We start from the raw sequence: 25,090 nt of genomic DNA, 5'->3' as shown, positions 1-25,090 counted from the left end.
ATGAACTCTTCATTTTATTTACATATAAAATGTTCTATTAAATTTGAAAAGAATACCAAAAAAAGTAAAATATCACAAGCTGGAACTGTAGTTTCTGTGACACTAACCTGTTGTATAAGCATTTTTATAAATGTGATATCATTGTGTAAACAGCATGAGTGCAGGGTCATCAACATTGCCTTGAATATGTCAGAGTCACGGTGGATGGGTTCAGAGGAAACATGTATTTATTTTTCCTAAGCTCAAGAGACTTAGTTGGGATTCTCTTATAATGTATTACCATTTTTTCTTGTTCTAATCTCTTTCAAGACTTCATTATGTGAATATTTTATTGCTCTCTTTAAGCTCAGAAGACTTCTCAAATATCTCTCATTTTAGTTACAGTGTCTCAGATGTTTCTCATATGATTCGGTTTAGGTTTTTAGGTTTAGGATTCGAATTAGGTTTACTCTATTAATTACAGCAGCAGTGACCTTGTGCATAATATTCTCAACGTCTACAATGTATTCAAAATAATTTCTTAAAAGCTTTTCTTATACATTTTTTTTTTTTACAATTTTAAGACACACAGACATCAATAATTAGCCTGTGAATCTCAACAATGGTGACAATCATAAAGAATGTTGCATTGCAGTCTGGATGCCACCAATCAAAACTCATTCATGGCTCCCATCATGCTTTGTTGCATGAATAAATAATGAGCTTATGTTCGGAGGTGATCTGTTTGTCACCATTGCTGAGATTAATATGTTATTTATAATTATGTCCTTGATACCTCCATTCATGAGAAACGTTTTAAACGCTTGAATGTCTGCCAGTCTTAGTTACATCTTATGACGGATAGCCAAAGCAAGCAAATATATTCATCAGTTCTGCTAACTGTTTATGAGGAGATGTCGGCGTTCACCACTGCTTCAGGACAGGAAATGAAGTCAATAACAGTCGGAATACATTCACCTTGTATTGGTCCAACTAAGTCGATTCCCAGTTTAGTCCATGGCCTTGGGACGAGCTCAAGTGGTTGGCCAGCGGATGAGGTTGGTTCATTATACATGCTGTGCAATCTTTTACTATTCTTTCAACATCCAAGTCCGTGACGGCCCAGTAAAGCTTCCACCTGAGGTACTGCTTCGTTCTTACTACGCCCTGGTGTGTCTCATGAGCGAGTCCCGAAGCCTTTTTTTAAGAGGGAAACACAATTCTACCTCCCAGAAGAAGTGCAGGTCCATTATATACTGATAATTCAGTCGCACAAATACGGCAGTGACTCTTCTGGGACTGGATTTGGCCACTGGTTTGTGTGAACTGCTTGAATCTGCTGCTGAAGAACTTGATCATGTTCCTTTGCTTCTTCAATCACATCATTTGTCCGTGCCGCCCCTGTAATATGAATATAGTCATGTAATATGAAACTCATCTTAGTCCTTGTGCCACAGGTGATATTTTCTCATCGACAGTGACTCTGCAAAAATATCCTGAACTCAGTTTCCCCGGATGTCGAAATACTATTGGTGAAACTGGCAGTGGGCGGAGTCACATAGCCCAAAATAAAACTAGACTGACAACGTGTAAAATAACTGGCTGTGGAAGTGTTTTTCAGAGAAATGAGTGCGTGAACTTAGCATGTTTACTAAATATCTGCAAAAATATGATGGTTTTTTATGCTTTAGTAGAGTGAAAAAGTTACATACAGCACCTTTAATACTAGTAATACATTTTTTTGTTTTGTTTATGGAAGTACACTTTGAAGTACACTCTCAGTAAACTAATTTAGAAGTTCTATATTGCAAAAATACTGTACGTTTCCTTTAGGTTAACATAACATCATTCTTAGCAAAATGGAAAAACTCACATCATGTGACTTTCTTTACAGATAAAAATCTAGCCTTTAAATATAAGTTATGCAATGGAAAAAACAGAGTAAACAACACAGTAATCGGTACAACACAATTCTGTTCAGTGTATAAGATGTCAGATGAGTCCAATGTTAGGACGCACTAGTAGATCAGTAGTGTGTAGTGGGAAGAATGTTTGTTCTGTGACAGATGTGTATTAGAGGTGTAAGAGACACATCAGTCCTCAATCTGAATTGAGCAAGCATCATTTACCCTGTCCCCTAGCCCTTTTATTTAGTACCATTACTCTCTGACCATACAAAGGTTCCTCTCTGACTCAATGGTCAAACCCCTTCTTTTGATTAACTTCTGGCTTGATTACAGACAGACACTAGTCTTTTATGTTTTAAAGTTGGCACAGCAACTGATAATGAGTGATGTGGTCCATCATTACTAAAATATTACACAGTCTTTTTATTATTATTGAACAATAAAGTAGACCGAAACAATCTGTTGAGAGTGTTCGGATTGTAAAAGGGGGGCACTCACTTTAATGGCTGGAGGCTTATCCAGATTACAACGAACACATTTTTCTTTAGATGATTTAAGTGAATCTGTAAACATTAATTAATGTATTATTTAAATAAAAAAAAAATCAAATATTGGGTTGTTTTTAACCCAGTGTTTTTAGAGTGCAGGGAATTGCTAATTAAACATTTAGCTCAATTATTTTTGATCTATTTATTTGTGTGCATCAGCTTAGGCAATGGACTCTTTGCTATAAGGCTAACTCTATTACAATTGAGGAACGGAAACAATAGTGCTAATTTCTGTAATTTAGTAGCCTACCATTGTCTACTTTGGGCTTCAGTTTCACATTTAGTAAATGGAGATTATTAGTTCCAAAATAATAAAAATAAATCAAAGGCTATAGTAAATAGGCGAATCTGCGACGTGGCCCCGTACGCGCATGCGTTGTCTACTGATGACGTCACCTCACCGATCGCGCGGTCTCTGTCAGTTTCAGCGCGAGTCTTCTGAGGTGATCGGGCAGTTCACGGTATTTATCATATTTACACCCAACACACACACTTTATACAGTTTGATTAAGCGACAGACTCATTTCTGTATTGTTTTCATCGATCACAGCGATACTTGTGCGTTTTTTCTGGCGTCTTCCTCCTGAAATACACATTTAGTGCAGCAGCAGCGAGCCTGAGGAGAATATGTGGAGTTCATTCAGACCTGAGCGAGTGTGTGTTCGTTTGAGTGATTGTCTCGATGTTTGGAGTGAAAACTGTAACTGAATGTTGAAGTCAAAGTTTGAGATCTGTGAGGGAAATCGATCTCAAGTGTTGCTACTCATTTTACGGATTTGGATTTAAATACTTTACATCGAGCCTATGAGAGATTTCCAATCTATCTACATGAATAATATTGCTTGTGTTCTTTATTTTTAAAAGTTGTATGAGTATGATTGTTTCAATTTCTGCACATATTAGTGATCTGATTTTGTGATTTATGTATAGTTATCGAAAAATCAAACTTAATCGTTTTCCTATAGAGCAGTTTTACAGGCTTTTATCATGTATCCTGACTCAAATATTGTGTTTCTAACAGCAAACACTCAGAATAAAGTGAGATGATCTGCTGATGGTGATCCTGAATGGCTTGTTGAATGAGTGTTGACAGTCTGAGGATCATCAATATTAACAGATCTGCTGAAAACACTCTTTATTTCATGACAATAGTTCCTGTTTTCTCCTCATTTATTATGCTGATGTCTTCACATCTCCTGTAAATTGACACTTAAAGCTCATTTCAAGCAAATTTTGGAGGTTTGAGAATTTCAGTTGGATTGTCAACATCAGGTCAAACTATATATATTTTGAAGCTCTTTTATTTAGTATTTATTGTATGGTGATGAGTGAAACATGTCGGACACAGATAAAGCAAAAAAAAATATATAAATAAAACTAGATTTGAGTGTTAAATTTCTACAGATACTGTAAACCTGAACAGGAATGCAGCGAAATTCGCTGACATTCGCATGCGTATGACTGGAAGTCAGTGGAAGGAAAAGTCTAATGTGGCCGGCCGTTAGTAATTACGTTTTTAGAAAAACAAATTAAACAGCAATATAAACGTTGGTTAAAATTACAGATACTATGTTAGATAATTGTTGATCAAAGGTATTTAATAGTTTACACTTTTTCCATTATATTTTTTGGTTTACTGGAAATTAAATTAATTGTATTTCTTTCATTTCAGACCCGATGGAAGTGAAGGAGGAGAATGAAGAACTGAGAGAAGTGAAGGAGGAACATCAAGTCGAATCTGGAGAAAAAACTTTGTGTCACTCAAAGACTAAAAAGAAATGTCTACAGAAAAGACGAGCCAAGAGCCGCACCTGCGCTCAGTGCGGAAAGAGCTTCGCAAACAAACAACATCTTGAGCTTCACATGAGCATCCACACCGGAGAGAAGCCGTTCACATGTGATCAGTGCGGGAAGAGTTGCTCTTTTAAAAGTCACCTAAAGATACACATGAAGATCCATACAGTGGAGAAACCACATCAACACAGTCTGAAATCATGGTAAGTAGTTCATCTTTATGTGCTAAGAAACAAAGTCTCTTCCTTACTAATAATAGTATTTACAATGTTTTATGTAAAGTACCCTCGGGATCTTGAAAGGTGCTTTTTTCCCAATATTGAAAGACTAACTAATCCTACCCCATACCTAAACGTAATCGTTACAACAATTAATAAACAGTAAATTAGGAGTTAATTGAGGCATTTGTCATAGTTAATAGTGAATATGTGTTCACTATTCTCAGCATTCTAACTTCTGGACAAAATAGCGCTGACACTTTACAAAGATAAATGTTTTTAGAGTGTATGTTGACCGCATGATTTTGCGCAATCTTTCAAATGGAGTATACTTCGGAAGGTTATTGTGGCGAGGGGGGCCAGTTCACTATGAAAGGCTCCATTGTTGACGTACGGACTCTGTAACACATTTTCTTCTTTCTCTCAATCTTAAAAAGGATTTTTGAGTGTCTTTCTGAACAGACAGCTAAACTAGAGTTGTCAAAAAGTACCAACTTCGGTACTTTAAATTACTATTACTTTCTATTATTTTCTGGTACTATTATTCGGGTACTATTATTTTCTGATTTGTCAATTGTACATGATCATAACCTTACTTAACCTAGCAATAAATAATAACTTCTGTCATTATTCTGTCAACGTTTTTTTTAAATTACGGTTTACAAATACAAATAAAATATATAATACAAATGTGCAATCTGCACTGTTTAGCACTGAAGCTTACACATGTGTGAGTTTTGGAAAGTTAGCATCATTAAGGTTTGAATAGAGCTGTGGCCAAAGGTTTTGAAAATGGCACAAATATTAATTTTCACAAAATCTGCTGCTTCAGTGTTTTTAGATCTTTTTGTATCCAGCGCATCTTAACTATAACAACTGAGGAACATGTCTGATGTGTTGTATATATCATAATTCATAATATTCATCTTGATCCGAATGAAAACATCTGTTGATTGTGTCTCATCAGCTCCTGTGATTCTGGATCCAATCTCTGTGAATCCACGTCTCGTCCTGTCTGATGATCCGACCAGTGTGAGACACGGTGAGAACATTAACCCCGTTCCTGGTAATCCAGAGAGGTTTAACTTAGGTGTTGTGGGTTCAGAGGGGTTTAACTCAGGAACACACTGCTGGGATGTGGAGGTTAATATATATATATATATATATATATATATATATATAAGTAAAATATATTTATACATAAAATTTATATTTAATTTATATATATATATATATATATATATATATATATATATATATGAAGGTTCATATATTTTTATTATATATTTTTATTTATTTTTTATATATATTTATATTTTTTTATTTTTTATTTATTTTTTTGATTTTTTTTTCTCTCTGTCTCTCTCAACACAATGGTTCCAAATGAAGCCATACATGAATAAACTGATTTTTATAAACACTTCACTTGCTAATGTAAAAAAAGTCCCTGTGAGCAGCTTTATTGACATCTAGAGGTCATCTTGAGCAACTGACTATCAAAAAAACATCACTAGTTTCATTACAACATGACGTCAACAACAAGAAACAATCCTGAAAAATAAAAAGATGTATTTTTAAGATGCAATAATGCGGTTTTACAGATGCCAGAAACGTGGCTTTCAAATGAAAGATTAGTATCAAGAGCACACCCAGGTTCCTAAACGACGACGAGGACTTGACAGAGCAGCGTTCGTAACATCTTTATGTTACGAATATTATTCAATGCTTTAGCTATTTTCTTACAGCCACTTTCGATTTCATGAAGCTCAACAATCTTTTGCTGCACATCAGAACTATATTGTGTGGTTTTACTCATTATGATGGATGATTAACAGAATTTGACCTTTGTGTTTCCTCATATTTATTCTATGAGAAATAACAGTATTGTCTTTCAATAGCATTGCATTGTTAAAGGGTTAGTTCACCCAAAAATGAAAATTCTGTCAGTATTTACTCACCCTCATGTTGTTCCAAACCCATAAGACCTTCGTTCATCTTCGGGACACAAATTAAGATATTTAAGATATTAAGATCGCTCCTGCATACAGTCCATAGGCTTCTTGAGGGACTGGCTCTTGCTGTCCCCGAAAAGTCATTAAAGACATCGTTAAAATAGTCCAAGTCACTACAGGGGCTCAATCTTAAGTTTATCAAACGACGAGAACACTTTTGTGCGCAAAAAAACAACAAAAATAACGACTTTATTTCAACTATTCACTTCCTTCTCCATGAGCCTGTAAGTCAGTTAACGTAGTGTGATTGCGTAGAGCTACGTCACACGTAGGCTCACTATTGGCCGACGCTGGTCATGTGTGTGTGATGCGTGTGACGTACAATAACAGAAGCTTACGCTATTAAACTAGTAACCTGACTCGCGCAGAGGGTGAAATAAACCAATAGTTGAAATAAAGTCGTTATTTTTGTAGTTTTTTTGCGCACAAAAGTGTTCTCGTCGTTTGATAAAGTTAAGATTGAGCCCCTGTAGTCACTTGGACTATTTTAACGATGTCTTTAATGACTTTTCGAGGACAGCAAGAGCCAGTCCCTCAAGAAGCCTATGGACTAGTATGCAGGAGCGATCTTAATATCTTAAATATCTTAATTTGTGTCCCGAAGATGAACGAAGGTCTTACGGGGTTGGAACAACATGAGGGTGAGTAAATACTGACAGAATTTTCATTTTTGGGTGAACTAACCCTTTAACAATGCAATGCTATTGAAAGACAATACTGTTATTTCTCATCATAGCACATATAAATAATCAATAATACAATACAATGAAACAAACAGACACCCATAAACCTCTAGAGGCAAATAACTACATCAGCACAATATGTCCATAAATTTAACTATAGTTTGATTTTCTAATAACTACATTCACTGTGCAGTTATGTATCAGTCAATAACATGTTATAGTTTATGCGCTGAAACTGACAACGATCATAAATCCTTTAAAAATAAACAGCAGTTCCCAGTGTCAAACTCTTCATATGTATCTATATTATCACTTATGTTTAGATTTAAAACGTTTCACGTCGCTCATTATGAAGAATTTAATTTGTGTCTTCGTTATATGATATATTGAGTGTTTCCTGGTGCTTCAAAGGTCATGACCATCATCTCATCTGCTCGATGTTTTGAATAACTAACAGCAGCAGTTCTGGTTATTGAGCTTCCTCTTCCTGAACATGATCCGTATATTGTATTCAAACCTTTAATTCAAAGCAGTTGAATTAACAAGAAGTTGACATTTGAGGAACTTACACAGGATTGTCAGATACGAAGCCAAAGCAGAATAAGCTGTTGCGTTTCTCAGAGCGACACACATTAGATGCGTTTTGTTCCTGAAAGAATCAGTGTTTTGAACGAATTGATTGACTAAACAATTATAGTATATGATACAAGTTCAGTATTAGGGCTGAAACGATTCCTCGAGTTACTCGAGTTATTCGATTACAAAAATTCCTCGAGGCAAAAAATCTGCCTCGAAGCCTCGTTAAATTCCAATGTTTCACACGGACCGTTATTCAGGAAGCACACCATAGCGCATGATACATTTGACTTCATAAATGGCAGAGAATGTCTAAAGTTTGGGATCATTATATGTTTGTAAAGGGAGAGAACAAGATGCAATGTGTCTGCAAAGTATACCTGGCAGGGCTGCCAACTCTCACGCATTCAGCGTGTGACTCGCGCAATTCGATTTCTCACGCTGAAGTGTCAATCCCTTCGGTCAAATGCCTGAAAGATGAGTTCGTCTATCTAACTGTTGAGCCACTCGTGTTCGACTAGTTTTACCGCCGCATATTAATTCCGCAGAGAGGTAAGCGAGCGCGTGCACCCATGTCTAAGACCAATTGCGACAATTCATCATATGCTTAAACTTTTATGTAGCCACGCAACAAAAATTTCAGCATACATTCACCGGGACGTGATGGAGGAACAAATATTGTGAGACACACACACACACACACTCTGATGTTTGTCTTGAGATTACAGTTGAAAAAGTCTGATTCTTATTTATAATTGTTTTATTTCCATTTATTTATTTTTTATAATTTATACACATTTGTGTACCTGTTTGGGTTGATATTTTATATTAATTTATTTTTGTTTTCAGGTGGGTAATTTGCAGAAGGTGCAATCCTTTTTTTGTAATGTTGTATTAAGAAGACAAAACTAAGGCCAAATGGGCTTTACTATTTAAGTTTGTATTCAAAGTTGTACATGTTATGGGCTACATGTAACAGGTTTTACAGTAAATTGTTTTAACTGTATTGTTATATAATTGTTGGCACTGGCACTTATAAACACTAAATGGGTAAAAATTGCAATAATTAGTTGTGGAGCCAAATGTTGCAGTTGGAATAAATACCTCTATTTTTTTTTAAATAAATAAAAGCCAAACACCTTATCATTTTCGTAATACATTATTTGTTTTGGTTGCTTAAAAACACACATAAACAAATTATCCGATTACTCGATTAATCGATCGATTAAGTGCTAGATTAATCGATTACAAAAAGAATCGATAGCTGCAGCCCTATTCAGTATATGACTGGACCGTCATTTGTAGTGGTGTGGCATTATCGAGTGCACTCATCTATATATATATATAGAGGGAGGATGTTAGAGAGAATAATTTAAGAATTATTAATAAATAAATAAAGAAAGAATATGTGCATTCAAAGCAACACGTTTTGTCAGTTTAAAGATAGTTTATTACAGAATAAACATAAAAAAGAGCTGTCCGATAATATGCCAATATATCAAGGATATGATAAAGTGCTATATAGGTCTATACAGGTATTTACTGAAATATATTTTTAAGTTTCATCAGCAATTCAAGAAAGTATGTTAATAATAAGTTTGGATTTTAAAAAAGGTACGTTATGTTTCTAGTGGGTAAAATATTCTTCTCACAGATCCATGTAGAATTTCTATCACATAAATCAGAAAACCACGATGCATAAATACTTAGAGCAGCACACCTCTGTCCTTTATATCCAAATGGCGACTTCAGGAACCTGGAACTACAGATCAACATATGTTCAGTGCTGCCTTCTGTGTGACATAATACTGGCAGTGAGAATCATTAATCTCATAATAATCAGTGATTTCTCACCTAGAGTTCAGTGCTTTGCCATCAACCCATTTCCATCTGCCCTCCACTTCACTCAGACCAATCCAGAATCCATCCTTTGTTACAACCTTGTTAACAAAATCCTAGGAACATGAAACCACAACACATTTATATCATAAACTGACAATATCAGCTAAATGCACACTCATATGAACTCTCTCACACTCACTAGTTCATTCCCGTTGTTAATGATGATCAGATCTGCTCCTCTGTCTCTACAGTATCTTCTGCTCTCATTCCAGCTCTTCCACTCCGAGGAAAAGAAGTAAAGACTGGACTGGTAGTAAGTCCATCCGTCTACAGTACAGACACAACCAGTTCATGCAGAGAAATCACTTTTTTCTGCCATTTGTTTAGTGTTAATTTCGTTAACGAAAACTAAACGAAAATATTTTCGTCAACGCACATTTTTCACCGAACGAAAACTAGACGAGACGAGACAAAAATCCCCACTAATAAACAATAACTGGTTAAAATGATGTCCTGACTAAAACTAGACTAAAATGTTGACAGTTTTTTTTGACTAAAACTAAACGAATAAAATTATGTTTTCTTGGACTAAAATAAAGACTAAAATGCTCGACTTATAGTCGACTAAAACTAGACTAAATAAAAATGGGATGATGTCGACTAAATGTGATAAAAACTAACAAGCGATGCTGAAACTGGACTAAAACTGAAACTAAATTTAAAAATGGCTGGTAAAATTAACACTACATTTGTTGTTGCCAACAAGTTTGTTGTATGATCACATGTAGCAGTTTTCCCAATTATATTGGCCGGGTTATTCCTTTGGATTTTAAACTTCACATGTTTATAAGGTTAATCTATATTTATTTTAGTTCAAGTCACTTAAACCCAACACAGCAGGAACTTTACATACAACTAGTACACCAAATGGTAAGTACACATCACTTTACAGTTTACACTTTAGAGGTTATTTTGTAGGGCTGGGTATTGACACAAATTTCACGATTCGATTTCGATTCACAATCTTGCAATTCGATTCTGATTCAATTCGATTCAATATTGATAATTTTGGACATCAGTTACAATAAATGGCAAATTTTCTCAAGGGAATCAAATCTCTTAACTAATGCTGTAAACTATGGGAGTCTAGTTGTAGCCTATTATGAAGGTAATAATGAACTGTTTTGTAGCTATACAAACACTTAAATTACACTTTTATTTATTTTTATTATAAGAAGATTATATGAAATATAAACATTTAAATGGTGGCTGTCATAAAAACTTGCCAGATTTATTCAAATATGCATTAAATATTGAAGAATGTTAAGATTATAATGCATATGTAATATGGTGTATATATTTGGCAAAATGCTCCTCTCTGGAGTTATTTTTTCTAGCTGACTAACGAGTTTATGTGGGTTTTCTGAGGTAAATATGACGATACATGAAACTGACGTCTTTCCACGGTTGAAACGCTGATTGAGCGAATCAATGTTTCATGATCCGGATTTGGATAAGTTGTACTCTATCTTTAACACACTTTCAGATGCTCATTCATGTTTATTTGGCGCTGTGACTGGTATTATTAAGCCGAAAGAGAGATCAGTGATCTCACGCCACAGCGCCAAAACGTTATTTATGTTTTAAAATTTCTAAAGAAAATGGACGGAATTTGAAATTTGAGACTTTGTTTCATATCAATAGTAACAAAAGACAAAGATTATTGCGATTTTTTTTGGATGCGCGCAGCCGCGATACAATGTCCCATTCATTCAAATGAAACAGGATGACTAATCGATTCTTGAGATTTAAGAATCGATATCGGTTCGTAAAAATGAGAGTCGATTAATATCGAGAAGTCTATTTGTTACCCAGCCCTATTATTTTGTATAAACTTATAACCATATCATATTCCTGCTATGTGGCATCTACTAAAATGAGCAGAGAAACTCACCCATGTTATCAAGACTCATCTGAAGATCGTTTTTCTCCCACTTTAGCTGGTCTCTCTCTCTCGTCAGATTGTCATTGATGAATATGAGCCGGTTTCTGTCATTGTTGAGCTCATTGTTCTTGGATGTGAACGCGACACACAGCGCTATGACTGCGGTCAGCAGAAGAACACACAGCACTATCAAACACACATCAACTGCTCTGAAGCTTCTGCTCTTCACACCGTCCGCTCCTGAAAACCAACAAACACACGCTTATAATCACTTCAGATGGCGTGTTGTAAATGAAAGCATGAAAACTGTTACGTTATGTGATGAAATGTATTGTTAATAATCTCATTACCTGTGAGTTCAGATGATGGGATTCCCGTTACGTCTGTGATCTCTCTTGCAAATTTACCTTTTGTAACATCATAATTTTCATAGATATTATCGATGCTTCTCTCATGTTCTCTGTACATTTCCAAAGATGTTGTATATTTCCATTTACACTCGCAGAGAGTTTCTGTGAACAGTTTCTCTCCTGCGTTGTGTTCCTCATCTGTGTTTGTGTGGACAGTATTTATGCAGAAAGGAACTGAGTTTGAGGAATATGTTTTCATAAAGGAACTTTACAACTCACCGCAGAAAATATCAGTTTGTGTTCATTTAAATGAGTGTGTTTTCACACAATCGCTGACTGGTGTCGGGAAACATGCTGAAATGTTCATGTTGTCATTGGTCGTGATTGGAAGATGGGGTCATTTTAATAAGAGTCTCGTACTCATACTCTCGTAATAAGATTCTGACTTTACATCTCGGAATTCTGACTTTATATCACGCAATTCAGACTTTACATCTCGCAATTCTGACTTTATATCTCGCAATTCTGATTATATCTCGCAATTCAGACTTTACATCTCGCAATTCTGACTTTATATCTCGCAATTCTAACTATATCTCGCAATTCTCACTTTATAACACACAATTCAGACTTTATATCTCGCAATTCTGACTTTATATCACACAATTCTGACTATATCTCGCAATTCAGACTTTACATCTCGCATTTCTGACTTTATATCTCGCAATTCTGACTTTATATCTCGCAATTCTGACTTTATATCTCGCAATTCTGACTATATCTCGCAATTCTCACTTTATAACACACAATTCTGACTTTATATCTCGCAATTCTGACTTTATATCTCGCAATTCTGACTTTATATCTCGCAATTCTGACTATATCTCGCAATTCTCACTTTATAACACACAATTCAGACTTTATATCTCGCAATTCTGACTTTATATCTCGCAATTCTGACTTTATATCTCGCAATTCTGACTTTATATCTCGCAATTCTGACTATATCTCGCAATTCTCACTTTATAACACACAATTCAGACTTTATATCTCGCAATTCTGACTTTATATCTCGCAATTCTGACTTTATATCTCGCAATTCAGACTTTACATCTCGCAATTCTGACTTTATATCTCGCAATTCTGACTTTACATCTCGCAATTCTGACTTTATATCTCGCAATTCTGATTATATCTCGCAATTCAGACTTTACATCTCGCAATTCTGACTTTATATCTCGCAATTCTAACTATATCTCGCAATTCTCACTTTATAACACACAATTCAGACTTTATATCTCGCAATTCTGACTTTATATCACGCAATTCTGACTATATCTCGCAATTCAGACTTTACATCTCGCAATTCTGACTTTATATCTCGCAATTCTGATTATATCTCGCAATTCAGACTTTACATCTCGCAATTCTGACTTTATATCTCGCAATTCTAACTATATCTCGCAATTCTCACTTTATAACACACAATTCAGACTTTATATCTCGCAATTCTGACTTTATATCACGCAATTCTGACTATATCTCGCAATTCAGACTTTACATCTCGCATTTCTGACTTTATATCTCGCAATTCTGACTTTATATCTCGCAATTCTGACTTTATATCTCGCAATTCTGACTATATCTCGCAATTCTCACTTTATAACACACAATTCTGACTTTATATCTCGCAATTCTGACTTTATATCTCGCAATTCTGACTTTATATCTCGCAATTCTGACTATATCTCGCAATTCTCACTTTATAACACACAATTCAGACTTTATATCTCGCAATTCTGACTTTATATCTCGCAATTCTGACTTTATATCTCGCAATTCTGACTTTATATCTCGCAATTCTGACTATATCTCGCAATTCTCACTTTATAACACACAATTCAGACTTTATATCTCGCAATTCTGACTTTATATCTCGCAATTCTGACTTTATATCTCGCAATTCAGACTTTACATCTCGCAATTCTGACTTTATATCTCGCAATTCTGACTTTACATCTCGCAATTCTGACTTTGTATCTCGCAATTCTCACTTTATAACACACAATTCTGACTTTATATCTCGCAATTCTGACTTTATATCTCGCAATTCTGACTTTATATCTCGCAATTCTGACTTTATATCTCGCAATTCTGACTTTATATCTCGCAATTCTGACTTTATATCTCGCAATTCAGACTTTACATCTCGCAATTCTGACTTTATATCTCGCAATTCTGACTTTACATCTCGCAATTCTGACTTTATATCTCGCAATTCTCACTTTATAACACACAATTCTGACTTTATATCTCGCAATTCTGACTTTATATCTCGCAATTCTGACTTTATATCTCGCAATTCAGACTTTACATCTCGCAATTCTGACTTTATATCTCGCAATTCTGACTTTATATCTCGCAATTCTGACTTTATATCTCGCAATTCTGACTTTATATCTCGCAATTCTGACTTTATATCTCGCAATTCAGACTTTACATCTCGCAATTCTGACTTTATATCTCGCAATTCTCACTTTATAACACACAATTCTGACTTTATATCTCGCAATTCTGACTTTATATCTCGCAATTCTGACTTTATATCTCGCAATTCAGACTTTACATCTCGCAATTCTGACTTTATATCTCGCAATTCTGACTTTATATCTCGCAATTCTGACTTTATATCTCGCAATTCAGACTTTATATCTGTGACGATCACCAGTTGGAGTGCCCCAGAGAATCACCAGAGGGCACTCCACATCAGAACTGATCACTTCACCAGAACTCCATTTCCCATAATGCCTCATCCCTGTGACTGATTACACACACACCTGCACCTCATTTCAGACTGCCTATATAAGCCACACTCATACAAGGACTTTTGGCGAAGTATTACATTGCCACGGCCTGTAATTTCTGAGCGTTTATTCTTGTGACTGCCTGATTGTTTTGTGACCCTGCCTGTTTTGGATATCGCCCTGTCTGCTGCCTGCCTACGTTACCTCTGCTTTGTTCCTTGACTGTTTGCTGCCTGCCCTGATCATCTGCCTGGTATTATACTTCGATTTAGCCCTGTCTTCACTGCTGTATCTGCTGGTTCTGACGCATGCCTGTTTGACTACTCTGATCAATAAATGTAAGCTGCACATGGATCCCCTTGAGTCTTCCAATTCGTAACAATATCACGCAATTCTGACTTTTATATCTCGCAATTCTGACTTTATATCACACAATTCTGACTTTATATCACACAATTCTGACTTTATATCTCACAATTCTGACTTTATATCACGCAATTCTGACTTTATATCAGGCAATTCTGACTTTATATCTCGCAATTCTGACTTTATATCTCACAATTCTGACTTTATAACTCACAATTCTGACTTTATATCTCGCAATTCTGACTTTATATCAGGCAATTCTGACTTTATATCTCGCAATTCTGACTTTATATCAGGCAATTCTGACTTTATATCTCGCAATTCTGACTTTATATCAGGCAATTCTGACTTTATATCTCGCAATTCTGACTTTATAACTCGCAATTCTGACTTTATATCAGGCAATTCTGACTTTATATCTCACAATTCTGACTTTATATCAGGCAATTCTGACTTTATATCTCGCAATTCTGACTTTATATCAGGCAATTCTGACTTTATATCTCGCAATTCTGACTTTATAACTCGCAATTCTGACTTTATAACATGCAGTTGCGATTTTATATCTGGCAATTCTGACTTTATATCTCGCAATTCTGACTTTATAACACGCAATTGCGACTTTATATCTCGCAATTGAGACTTTATATCTTGCAATTCTGACTATAACTCGCAATTCTGACTTTATATCTCCCAATTCTGACTTTATAACTCGCAATTCTGACTTTATATCTCGCAATTCTGACTTTATATCACGCAATTCTGACTTTATAACTCGCAATTCTGACTTTATAACATGCAGTTGCGATTTTATATCTGGCAATTCTGACTTTATATCTCGCAATTCTGACTTTATAACACGCAATTGCGACTTTATATCTCGCAATTCTGACTTTATATCTTGCAATTCTGACTATAACTCGCAATTCTGACTTTATAACATGCAGTTGCGATTTTATATCTCGCAATTCTGACTTTATATCTCGCAATTCTGACTTTATATCTCCCAATTCTGACTTTATATCACGCAATTCTTACTTTGTATCACGCAATTCTGACTTTATAACACGCAATTCTGACTTTATATCTCGCAATTCTGACTTTATAACATGCAGTTGCGACTTTATATCTCGCAATTCTGAATTTATATCTCCCAATTCTGACTTTATATCTCACAATTCTGACTTTATATCACGCAATTCTGACTTTATATCACGCAATTCTGACTTTATAACACGCAATTCTGACTTTATATCTCGCAATTCTGACTTTATAACATGCAGTTGCGACTTTATATCTCGCAATTCTGAATTTATATCTCCCAATTCTGACTTTATATCACGCAATTCTGACTTTATATCTCGCAATTCTGACTTTATATCTCGCAATTCTGACTTTATATCTCGCAATTCTGACTTTATATCTCCCAATTCTGACTTTATAACTCGCAATTCTGACTTTATAACTCGCAATTCTGACTTTATATCTCGCAATTCTGACTTTATATCTCGCAATTCTGACTTTATATCTCGCAATTCTGACTTTATATCTCGCAATTCTGACTTTATATCTCCCAATTCTGACTTTATAACTCGCAATTCTGACTTTATAACTCGCAATTCTGACTTTATATCTCCCAATTCTGACTTTATAACTCGCAATTCTGACTTTATAACTCGCAATTCTGACTTTATATCTCGCAATTTTGACTTTATATCACGCAATTCTGACTTTATAACTCGCAATTCTGACTTTATAACATGCAGTTGCGATTTTATATCTGGCAATTCTGAATTTATATCTCCCAATTCTGACTTTATAACATGCAGTTGCGACTTTATATCTCGCAATTCTGAATTTATATCTCCCAATTCTGACTTTATATCTCACAATTCTGACTTTATATCACGCAATTCTGACTTTATATCACGCAATTCTGACTTTATAACACGCAATTCTGACTTTATATCTCGCAATTCTGACTTTATAACATGCAGTTGCGACTTTATATCTCGCAATTCTGAATTTATATCTCCCAATTCTGACTTTATATCACGCAATTCTGACTTTATATCTCGCAATTCTGACTTTATATCTCGCAATTCTGACTTTATATCTCGCAATTCTGACTTTATATCTCCCAATTCTGACTTTATAACTCGCAATTCTGACTTTATAACTCGCAATTCTGACTTTATATCTCGCAATTCTGACTTTATATCTCGCAATTCTGACTTTATATCTCGCAATTCTGACTTTATATCTCGCAATTCTGACTTTATATCTCCCAATTCTGACTTTATAACTCGCAATTCTGACTTTATAACTCGCAATTCTGACTTTATATCTCCCAATTCTGACTTTATAACTCGCAATTCTGACTTTATAACTCGCAATTCTGACTTTATATCTCGCAATTTTGACTTTATATCACGCAATTCTGACTTTATAACTCGCAATTCTGACTTTATAACTCGCAATTCTGACTTTATAACATGCAGTTGCGATTTTATATCTGGCAATTCTGCCTTTATATCTCGCAATTCTGACTTTATAACACGCAATTGCGACTTTATATCTCGCAATTCTGACTTTATATCTTGCAATTCTGACTTTATATCTCCCAATTCTGACTTTATAACACGCAATTCTGACTTTATATCTCGCAATTCTGACTTTATATCTCCCAATTCTGACTTTATATCACGCAATTCTTACTTTGTATCACGCAATTCTGACTTTATAACACGCAATTCTGACTTTATATCATGCAGTTGCGACTTTATATCTCGCAATTCTGAATTTATATCTCCCAATTCTGACTTTATATCTCACAATTCTGACTTTATAACACGCAATTCTGACTTTATATCTCACAATTCTGACTTTATATCTCGCAATTCTGACTTTATAACACGCAATTCTGACTTTATATCACGCAATTCTGACTTTATAACACGCAATTCTGACTTTATATCTCACAATTCTGACTTTATATCTCGCAATTCTGACTTTATAACATGCAGTTGCGACTTTATATCTCGCAATTCTGAATTTATATCTCCCAATTCTGACTTTATATCTCACAATTCTGACTTTATATCACGCAATTCTGACTTTATATCTCTCAATTCTGACTTTATATCTCGCAATTCTTACTTTATATCACGCAAATCTGACTTTATAACACGCAATTGCGACTTTATATCTCGCAATTCTGACTTTATATCTCACAATTCTGACTTTATATCTCGCAATTCTGACTTTATATCTCGCAATTCTGACTTTATATCTCCCAATTCTGACTTTATATCACGCAATTCTTACTTTGTATCACGCAATTCTGACTTTATAACACGCAATTCTGACTTTATATCATGCAGTTGCGACTTTATATCTCGCAATTCTGAATTTATATCTCCCAATTCTGACTTTATATCTCACAATTCTGACTTTATATCACGCAATTCTGACTTTATATCACGCAATTCTGACTTTATAACACGCAATTCTGACTTTATATCTCACAATTCTGACTTTATATCTCGCAATTCTGACTTTATAACATGCAGTTGCGACTTTATATCTCGCAATTCTGACTTTATAACATGCAGTTGCGACTTTATATCTCGCAATTCTGAATTTATATCTCCCAATTCTGACTTTATATCTCACAATTCTGACTTTATATCTCGCAATTCTTACTTTATATCACGCAAATCTGACTTTATAACACGCAATTGCGACTTTATATCTCGCAATTCTGACTTTATATCTCACAATTCTGACTTTATATCTCGCAATTCTGACTTTATATCTCGCAATTCTGACTTTAAATCTTTCAATTCTGACTTTATATCACGCAATTCTGACTTTCCATCTTGCAATTCTGAGAAATAAAGTCGCAATTGTGAGAAAAAGTCAGAATTGTGAGATAAAAAGTCGCAATTACCTTTTATATTTTTCATTCTATGGCGGAAACAAGCTTCCATGCAAAAGTAATACATTACAGTAACAATTGGTTTCTGTTATGTTAAATTACTTTTTGCTGTAACGCAGTAGTGTAAGGCATTAGTAATCAATTTTCAGTAATATTTTACTCTTTACATGTTCAGTAAGGCTTGCGTTACAACAGACAAAAAACAAGAAAGCAGCAGAGAGTGTTTGTTCCCAAGACAATGGATTTAAAACAGACCACCTCCTTCTGACCCTTGAACGACCCCAGGGCTGAAACCTCTTAAAACTACAGAGACTGAGACCTAACATATAAAAATGCATAAAATTCTCGATTCTTGACGGACTTATAATCAAACATCGTTCAACTACATAATCCTATATTGTGCTACGACCTCTGGCTTAGATCACATATAAGTAATTGTTATAACTATTAGATGTGTGAATGAAAGTATATCGTGTTTCTTATCAGTAAGATTATATGTTCTTGATTCAGAAAATGGCTTGAGTGAAATCTGTGTAAATCGTTTTGTGTTCTTGTAATAGTCATGTCTAAACTGTAAGAGTAAAGCTAAAGCTGGAGAGTTAGGGGATCACAGATAACGCATGATTTACGATGAGAGCTGAAGGAAAAACCACCTCTCAGATAACGACAGGAGGCTGGACAAACATTTGAGTTTAAAATCTAAGACCCGGACAAAGGGCTAGAGTTAGCGGTATGCTAGAGAAGTGCTAGAGTCATGTTGCTGTTATTCTGAAGAGTTATGTTAGAGTTATACTAGACGAGTAACCATGTAGACCAGCAGATAAAAGAACCCAAACAAGATCAGGAGAACATCCATGGGTTAAACAGCTTCATTCAAACCATCTATACTCTCGTCCCATTTTTCTTTCTGTTCTCAACTTTATCTTTCTTTTCCATTGAGAGTCTCGATTCTAATTTAAGTTTTGCTGCAAAGTGTCGTTTAAACGTCTCGACCGCAAAACCCGCTTTCCAACTTCAAGGACTTTCATCCATTGCCAACACGCCATGTGATTGGCCGCCCAGAGACATCTATCCAGGCACGAGGAGACGAACCCAGGGAAACACCATTTTATGCCAACAAAAACAACACAGAGACAAACGCAAGTATACCTCCAGACTCTTAACTGAACTGGTACATTGAGATAAAATATACTAACCCCTATAAGAAGCAATAGAAGGCATTATGTAAAGCGCTTTGGTGGCCATTAGGTCTATGAAAGCACTATATAAAATTCAGTCCATTTAGTATACTGTACTTTTCCAGCACATGTCAGTGGTGGTACCGCCAAAACGTCTTATCGAGGATTTTCAAGGCCTGATTATGTAATGATCTTAGGGGGTTTAAAACAGTTTTTTTTTTTTTGGCTTGAGACCATGATGAAATACAATACAATATGTGGGATATAATCATTGCCTGGAAATACGATTTTGCTGCTGCCAATGATAAAGAGCTTCTAATGAACTAAAAGTTAGCGATGTTAAATTTACATTAATTAGGGCATACCCCTTTAACATGTTTTTTTTTTTATTTAATACAGGGTCCAGGGTCACACCTAGGTATTTAACGTGTTCCACATTTTTAATCTACAATTTTAATCTTAAAATACATTGTGACCGTTTTCTCTCTATTCAATGTAAGGCAGGACTTGTTCAACCACTCAGTTACTTTGTTCATTGCAGAGAATTGGCATTAACCATGAGTATTCCATATATATATATTGATATATTGTGTTATGTGCTTACAGATTTAATGTCTTAAACTGATGATCTAAGTTACCTTGCAAATAAATAGATAGTGTTTCACTGTAGATTGGATATTTTATATCAGCTGCATAAGTTATTTCACTAACAGACACACACGCGGCGAACCCATGCAAAAACACAGAGTAAACAGAAAATAATCGCGTGCAGATAAAGATAAGAAACGAGACAGATGCAGGTTTGCCACACACCATTCACATGAATGCGGAGAAAAGACAGAAAAGCAAACTGCCTGTATTGTAAAAACAAAACGAAAATCCAACAGTTTGCAGGACTTGTAGAAAAAAAGAAGCAGATCAGAAAATGGATGAACAGAGGAGTTTGTGCACTCCATCGAAAAAAGTGCAAAGCCAAAAAACTAAAATGATAGTGGATACAGCAGTTGCTTCCAACACAATATCAGTTTTGACTCTTTTTCTAATACATTATAAGAGAATCCCAACTAAGTCTCTTGAGCTTAGGAAAAATAAATAAATGTTTCCTCTGAATCCATTCACCGTGACTTTGGCATATTCAAGGTAATGTTGATGACCCTGCACACATGCTGTTTACACAATGATATCACATTTATAAAAAACGCTTATACAACAGGTTAGTGTCACAGAAACTACAGTTCCAGCTTTAAATGTAACAGTTGATTTAATTAAAAATATAATTTATTTTGTATTATTTTACATTTAATACTGTACATTTTCATTGCTAATTACATTATCCACATAAAACTGACTGAAAATAAAATGAAGAGTTCATATGGGTTTTTCCACTTGCAATGACATCAGCGCTCGAACGCAAAAAAAGCATCTTATGAAGAGAGTGACAAATATATGGACCATGTACATCAAACATTACCCCACTGAATAGATGAAACATATATTTAAATATCAAGAGAAAACACATAAAACAGGATAAATTGGCATCATAATAGTTGTTTTATAAGAGTATGTGAGAACATGAGCAGGTGCTGATAAACAAACTCCACTCCAGTATAAAAAGATAAACCAGCGCTCCTCAACACACTATCCAGACATCTGCATTGGACTACTGAACTGGTTCGTGTCTCACACATAATTGAACCATGTAAACTTAGTGATGATTTATGTATAATTATTATTTTTTTAATTGTATGTAGAGTTTCAGTGTTCTTTGAGAAACGATGGCGGCCTGGACTGTCTACCTGTCTCTCTGTCTCCTCATACCTTTGAGTGCTTCAGGTAAGAGCATTATTCCACGTTTCACATCATAACTGTCATTTGATGATCTAATACAGTATGTGCACTAAAGTAAACCTGAGTTTGTCTCTTAATTATTATGATAAGATTAAGACAACAACAATTATATCATGTTTACATTAACTATGAAAATGTGATTTAAGCATAGACGAGACCAGACTCTGAGATGATGTGTGAATATGTAGTGAGAGGTGATGAGGGAGTGCAGGTGTAGCTGTAACGGAGGTCAGCTAGTAGTTGCTGTGCGAGTAAACCTCACTCCCCTGATCTCAATAGGCGCCATAGAGGCAGCAGTCTTTAGCCTCCTTGTTAGAGCGCCCGACTCTCACGCCGGAGACCCGGGTTCGAGGCCCGCTCGGAGCAGGTCGAGTAGGACCTGGATGTAGGGGTTACATTGGTGCTGTGACCCGGATGAGAGTGAGGTTTAGAGGGGTGAGTGTAACGGAGACCAGCTAGTAGTTGTTGTGCGAGTAAACCTCACTCCCCTGATCTCAATAGCTGCTCTAGAGGCTGCAGTCTTTAGCCTCCTTGTTAGAGCACCCGACTCTCATGCCAGAGACCCGGGTTCGAGGCCCTCTCGGACCGGGTCGAGTGGGACTTGGATGTAGGGGCTACATTGGTGCCGTGACCCGGATGAGAGTAAGGTTTAGGGGGGTGAGTGTAACGGAGGCCAGCTAGTAGTTGCTGTACGAGTAAACCTCACTCCCCTGATCCCAAGAGGCGCTCTAGCGACAGATACTAGAGGCTGCAGTCTTTAGCCTCCTTGCTAGAGCGCCCGACTCTCACGCCGGAGACCCGGGTTCGAGTAGGACCTGGATGTAGGGGTTACATTGGTGCCGTGACCCGGATGGGAGTGAGGTTTAGGGGGTGAGTGTAACGGAGGCCAGCTAGTAGTTGCTGTACGAGTAAACCTCACTCCCCTGATCTCAATAGGCGCTCTAGAGGCTGCAGTCTTTAGCCTCCTTGTTAGAGCACCCGACTCTCATGCCGGAGACCTGGGTTCGAGGTCCGCTCGGAGCGGGTCGAGTGGGACCCGGGTGTAGGGGTTACATTGGTGCCGTGACCCGGATGAGAGTGAGGTTTAGGGGGTGAGTGTAACGGAGGCCAGCTAGTAGTTGCTGTACGAGTAAACCTCACTCCCCTGGTCCCAAGAGGCGCTCTAGCGACAGACGCTAGAGGCTGCAGTCTTTAGCCTCCTTGCTAGAGCGCCCGACTCTCACGCCGGAGACCCGGGTTCGAGTAGGACCTGGATGTAGGGGTTACATTGGTGCCGTGACCCGGATGGGAGTGAGGTTTAGGGGGTGAGTGTAACGGAGGCCAGCTAGTAGTTGCTGTACGAGTAAACCTCACTCCCCTGATCTCAATAGGCGCTCTAGAGGCTGCAGTCTTTAGCCTCCTTGTTAGAGCACCCGACTCTCATGCCGGAGACCTGGGTTCGAGGTCCGCTCGGAGCGGGTCGAGTGGGACCCGGGTGTAGGGGTTACATTGGTGCCGTGACCCGGATGAGAGTGAGGTTTAGGGGGTGAGTGTAACGGAGGCCAGCTAGTAGTTGCTGTACGAGTAAACCTCACTCCCCTGATCTCAATAGGCGCTCTAGAGGCTGCAGTCTTTAGCCTCCTTGTTAGAGTGCCCGACTCTCATGCCAGAGACCCGGGTTCGAGGCCCTCTCGGACCGGGTCGAGTGGGACTTGGATGTAGGGGCTACATTGGTGCCGTGACCCGGATGAGAGTGAGGTTTAGGGGGTGAGTGTAACGGAGGCCAGCTAGTAGTTGCTGTGCGAGTAAACCTCACTCCCCTGATCCCAAGAGGCGCTCTAGAGACAGACGCTAGAGGCTGCAGTCTTTAGCCTCCTTGCTAGAGCGCCCGACTCTCACGCCGGAGACCCGGGTTCGAGTAGGACCTGGATGTAGGGGTTACATTGGTGCCGTGACCCGGATGGGAGTGAGGTTTAGGGGGGTGAGTGTAACGGAGGCCAGCTAGTAGTTGCTGTGCGAGTAAACCTCACTCCCCTGATCTCAATAGGCGCTATAGAGGCTGCAGTCTTTAGCCTCCTTGTTAGAGCGCCCGACTCTCATGCCGGAGACCCGTGTTCGAGGCCCGCTCGGAGCGGGTCGAGTTGGACCCGGGTGGAGGGGTTACACGGCGAATCAGTAATCAGGTGATTGGGAACGAGTGGGCGGATCATAGTGATTGTGTGATGATTTTGTTTGCAAAGACCCGCCCCCTATGTCCGATAAGCCACGCCGCTCTCACACTACACCATGTTCTCACACAGTGAAACCAACATCGCGGAAGAGAGAGGACAGACCAGGTTACTTTTGATATGAAACTATCTTACCTTTCAAATGTGGTCATTTTTTTAAGTAATGTAAACAATAAATACCGTTTTGTGGCTGTTTAATGTGATCCTCAGATCCTGTAGAGCCTCAGTTAAAGCTGACTGTGAACCGATCATCTCTTCCTTCTAGTTCATTTATAGCATCAAATAAACATGAATCAACATACGTTAGGAACCAAGGGCAAACATATTCTCGAAATGGGAAATGTTCTTTGATCTTCCACTAAAGTATCTCAATCCACAGAACGAAACGTTGTTCCAGAATGTCCCAACATCCCACAAAGCGAGAGAGTGGACTGTTTCCCAGAACCCAACGCTTCCGAGGTAAACTGCAGTGGATGTGGCCTACAATCCACACAAACTCCCAGCATGTTAAATCGTACTGTGCGTTTTTGCAGCAAAAGTGTCTGGAAAGAGCTTGCTGCTGGAGCCCCGCGAGTGAGGCTAACGTCCCCTGGTGCTTCTTCTCCAAAAACCACGGCTACAGCGTGGTCAGCGAAAGCAGGCCTGACAGCACACGTGAGTTCAGCTTGAAACAAGATGAAAACTTTCCATCTTGCTTTAAAAGTTACATTAGCCATTTGTTTGTCTTGCTGTAGATATCGAGGCCACGTTGACTCGAATGGACGCTCCGTCTCTATTTGGAGCTGATATTCAAGAGTTGACCTTCTACGCTGAAATGCAGACAGAAAACCGTCTTCGATTTAAGGTCTGTTTGAAACCCGACGTAAGGCACGGTGTCCATGTAAAGACGTCTC

General features: G+C 37.1%; 4 protein-coding genes across 5 annotated transcripts in view; 2 read left to right on the top strand and 2 right to left on the bottom strand.

The window, feature by feature from the left end:
* Positions 1-25,090, bottom strand: part of LOC148981849 (uncharacterized) — a 127,539-nt gene that overhangs the window by 63,683 nt on the left and 38,766 nt on the right. The gene's annotated exons all lie outside the window — the stretch shown is intronic.
* LOC120475466 (uncharacterized) lies at positions 2,789-5,597 on the top strand. The gene is made up of 3 exons (XM_089129246.1): positions 2,789-2,895; positions 4,107-4,431; positions 5,414-5,597. The coding sequence occupies exons 2-3, from the start codon at positions 4,112-4,114 to the stop codon at positions 5,463-5,465; spliced, it is 372 nt and encodes a 123-aa protein (XP_088985372.1). The 5' UTR covers positions 2,789-2,895; positions 4,107-4,111; the 3' UTR covers positions 5,466-5,597.
* LOC148981850 (natural killer cells antigen CD94-like) lies at positions 9,323-11,972 on the bottom strand. 2 transcript variants are annotated; one of them, XM_089129232.1, is made up of 5 exons: positions 11,855-11,972; positions 11,514-11,744; positions 9,759-9,886; positions 9,572-9,672; positions 9,323-9,479 (listed from the first exon to the last, which is right to left on the bottom strand). In XM_089129232.1, exons 1-5 carry the CDS (start codon positions 11,970-11,972, stop codon positions 9,323-9,325), a joined length of 735 nt encoding a protein of 244 aa, XP_088985358.1. The 2 variants fall into 2 exon arrangements, with proteins under 2 accessions (XP_088985358.1, XP_088985359.1); XM_089129233.1 differs by lacking the exon at positions 9,323-9,479 and having other exon boundaries at positions 9,568-9,672.
* Positions 21,729-25,090, top strand: part of LOC120475411 (sucrase-isomaltase, intestinal) — a 34,331-nt gene continuing 30,969 nt past the window's right edge. The window contains exons 1-5 of the mRNA XM_089129008.1: positions 21,729-21,813; positions 21,894-21,975; positions 24,577-24,656; positions 24,731-24,851; positions 24,932-25,041. Of these exons, the coding sequence (XP_088985134.1) occupies positions 21,918-21,975; positions 24,577-24,656; positions 24,731-24,851; positions 24,932-25,041 (369 nt within the window). The 5' untranslated portion in view covers positions 21,729-21,813; positions 21,894-21,917. The remainder of the gene's footprint in view (positions 21,814-21,893; positions 21,976-24,576; positions 24,657-24,730; positions 24,852-24,931; positions 25,042-25,090) is intronic.

This window comes from Pimephales promelas, chromosome 3 (genome assembly GCF_988280905.1).
Source record: "Pimephales promelas chromosome 3, fPimPro1.hap1.1, whole genome shotgun sequence".
Classification (NCBI taxonomy): domain Eukaryota; kingdom Metazoa; phylum Chordata; class Actinopteri; order Cypriniformes; family Leuciscidae; genus Pimephales; species Pimephales promelas.
The sequence above is the reverse complement of the archived record's forward strand: the minus strand, read 5'-3'. Positions and strand labels throughout refer to the sequence as shown.